This window comes from Cucumis melo, chromosome 6, assembly GCF_025177605.1.
Source record: "Cucumis melo cultivar AY chromosome 6, USDA_Cmelo_AY_1.0, whole genome shotgun sequence".
Lineage (NCBI taxonomy): Eukaryota > Viridiplantae > Streptophyta > Magnoliopsida > Cucurbitales > Cucurbitaceae > Cucumis > Cucumis melo.
The window spans coordinates 10,280,558-10,283,428 of record NC_066862.1 but is presented as its reverse complement, the minus strand read 5'-3'; the positions used below and the strand labels follow the sequence as shown (position 1 = coordinate 10,283,428).

The window sequence follows — 2,871 nt, the reverse complement described above, 5'->3', positions numbered from 1 at the left end:
TGATATATTATATATGTGATATATATCATTCAGTCTCTAAAGTTCTCTCTCTATTTCCTTTTTTTTTTTTTTCTACTTGCTTTTTTTTCCCTTTTAGTTTCTTTTTATTTATTTTTTTTCTTCTTTTCTTGTTCTATCTTCGTTCAGTCTCTTTCTTTTCTTGATACAATGTAGGAGAATATGTATACATACATTGTTATCTAATATTATGTTGAATATACATGGGTATAATGATCTATTTAAATTGAAAACAGTTTCAGTTACAAAGATATAAAAATATTTCTTTTAGTTTTTTTTAGAAATTTAGCTAAGAATTCAATGTAAGCCAGCCCTAAAACGAAGTAGACGACAAAGAAACGTACTAAACTTGTAATATATCCAATAAATTGTTTGTTTGGCGTAAGAAAGTATGGAAAGAGGGAAACCATATTTGTCATTCCATTACAATTTCCCAATTACAAATTCATAAGTTATGTTTCTCTCACTATGTGAAATGCATTGTTATAACAGCAGAGTCCAATGATCTCCTCCACTTAATAGGAAACATACATGATTACACCCAACAAACCAATTCTCCTCTCTCTTTCATATATTCCATCACATATAAAACTCTCTTCTTTTCCCCCCCTTTTTTCTTCCTCTTCTTCCTCACACCATTCTTACACCCTCTCCTCCCAAATGGCTACTTCTTCTTCTTCTTCTTCTTCTTCATGTACAGCCACCTCCCTCCATGGCTTCTACCACTTCCTATCCCATGAGCTCGATGACCTCGACCACGCCTTCCTCTCATCCGATTTCATGTCCCTTCACTTTCTCCAAAAAGTTCTCTCTCTTCTTAGAACTCTCCACTCTCAGCTCATCCAGCTTGGCCAACGCCTTCACCTCCCCGTTGGCGGTAAGTGGCTCGACGAGTATATGGACGAAAGCTCCCGCCTTTGGGAAGCTTCCCAAGTCCTTAAATCTGGTATCTCAAGGATGGAGGTTTTTCATGTTGAAGCTTCTGCTATAGCTTCTTCTTTGCAGGATCCTCACTTTCTTCGATTCAATCCTCGCGCTTCGAGACGGGTATGTTTGGTTGAATTTGAATTTGAATTTGATTGTTTTTTGTTTGTGAAGAAAGTTGTGTTCTTTCTCTTGTGTATTGCTCTGTTTTTTCACTCTGTTTTTCTATAGGTTCTTCGTGCAATTACTGATTTCGAGAGGAATGTTTTTGGGTTAGAAGAAGAAAATAGAAGCTTGATGAATACAAGGATTCCGCCATTATCACTCCTCTGTTTCAATGGCGGCAGCAGCATGTCAACCGGAATGGGATCAACATCGAAGTTGAATGCTTTTAATGGATTTAGAGGTGTTCTTCATGCAGTGAAGAACATAAGTTCATTGCTTCTAATGATTCTTCTATGTGGTCTTGTGTATTGTTGGCCAGAATCAAGTTTCCATGGAAGTAATGGGATTGAGAATGAAGAAGATCAGCATCAAAGAACCATGTTTAGCTCAAGCTTTGTAGCTTCAATGGAGAGATTGAAACAGAGAGTAGCAAATGAAATAGAGAGAGTTGATGTTCAACCAGTGGGGATATTGTTGTTTGAATTTAGAGAAGCAAAGGCAGCCATGGAAGGGTTGAAAGTGGAGCTTGAGAAGGGTTTGGAAGAAGATGAAGAAGAAGAAGAAGAAGAAGAAGAAGAAAAAGTTGAAATTGAAGAGAAAATCGAGAGATTGAATAGTTGGTTTGGTTCATTAAGAATTGGAGTGGATGCCATTATTGGACAGCTTGATGATTTCTTTGATGAGATTGTTGAAGGAAGAAAGAAGCTTTTGGACATGTGCACTCATAATAGGTAAAAAAATAAAAAAGCATCTGGGTATGTTGCAAGATGCAAAATTTGAATGTAGTCAAAACAATTTTTGGAAGATGAGAGAAATTCCTGCACAATTGTTTGTAATTTTTTTGATAATTGTTTTAAATGATAATACTTAAAAATATTTATAAATATAACAAAAGTTCTTAAGTTTATTTATTATATTGGAAGGGGGAGAGTTTAAAAGAAGAAAAATCACAAGGGGGAGAGAGAGAGAGAGGAATCGATTCTTGAATTGCTTTGAAGAAAAGCAGCCAAAAAAACAAGCCAAAATAGAGAATGTGAAAAAAAAAAAAAAAAAAGGTTGGAGAGAGAGGGCAGATTTTCCCACTCAAAGAAAGAAAGATTCTTTGCTGTGGATTGTGGAAGGAGAAAGGGGAAAAGTGGCAATTTATATAACACTCCAAAGACTCACACTGTTATCATTCTTATTATTATTCAAAAACAAATCCATTCTCAATTATTATTCTTTATATATAAACAATTTTGTACCCTAATAAGTAGATTTGTGATTTTATTTTTATCCTTTCCTTAATAGTTTTGGTTTGATTATGTTTGTTTAAATTTCCATTTATGGACATGCACAAGTAGAGTTATTTTTTTTTAATGTATAGACTCCTAAGCGATAACCGACAAACAACTCAACAACCTACCATAATCCCTTTGAAGGATAAGCAATAAAATCGAGGGAAAAAAAACTCTCTACATGCATAAAGAAACCTCAAATGAAAAAGCCAAAATTGTGGGTCTATGAGCAACTTTGTTCGTATACTCTCTACTTTTAAAAACGTCTATTTTAGTTAATTAACATTTAAAAATGTCTTACTACCTTTGATACTTGCCATTAGAATTCTTTTAATTTTTTGACGGAATGATAATGTATTGTACATGGATGATTAGAATATAGATTCATCGTATTATTTGAATCGATAAATCACCAAGAAGTTTTATTAATTTATTCTATAAATCTTTCATGCTAACACATGAACATAATCAACGCACTTATCAAATA

At 33.9% G+C, this 2,871-nt stretch overlaps 1 protein-coding gene across 1 annotated transcript; it reads left to right on the top strand.

The window, feature by feature from the left end:
• Window positions 1-406: 406 nt before the first annotated feature.
• On the top strand, window positions 407-2,049 carry LOC103496110 (uncharacterized). The gene is made up of 2 exons (XM_008457845.3): window positions 407-1,065; window positions 1,174-2,049. Exons 1-2 carry the CDS (start codon window positions 550-552, stop codon window positions 1,840-1,842), a joined length of 1,185 nt encoding a protein of 394 aa, XP_008456067.1. The 5' UTR covers window positions 407-549; the 3' UTR covers window positions 1,843-2,049.
• The last annotated feature ends 822 nt before the right edge of the window (window positions 2,050-2,871 follow it).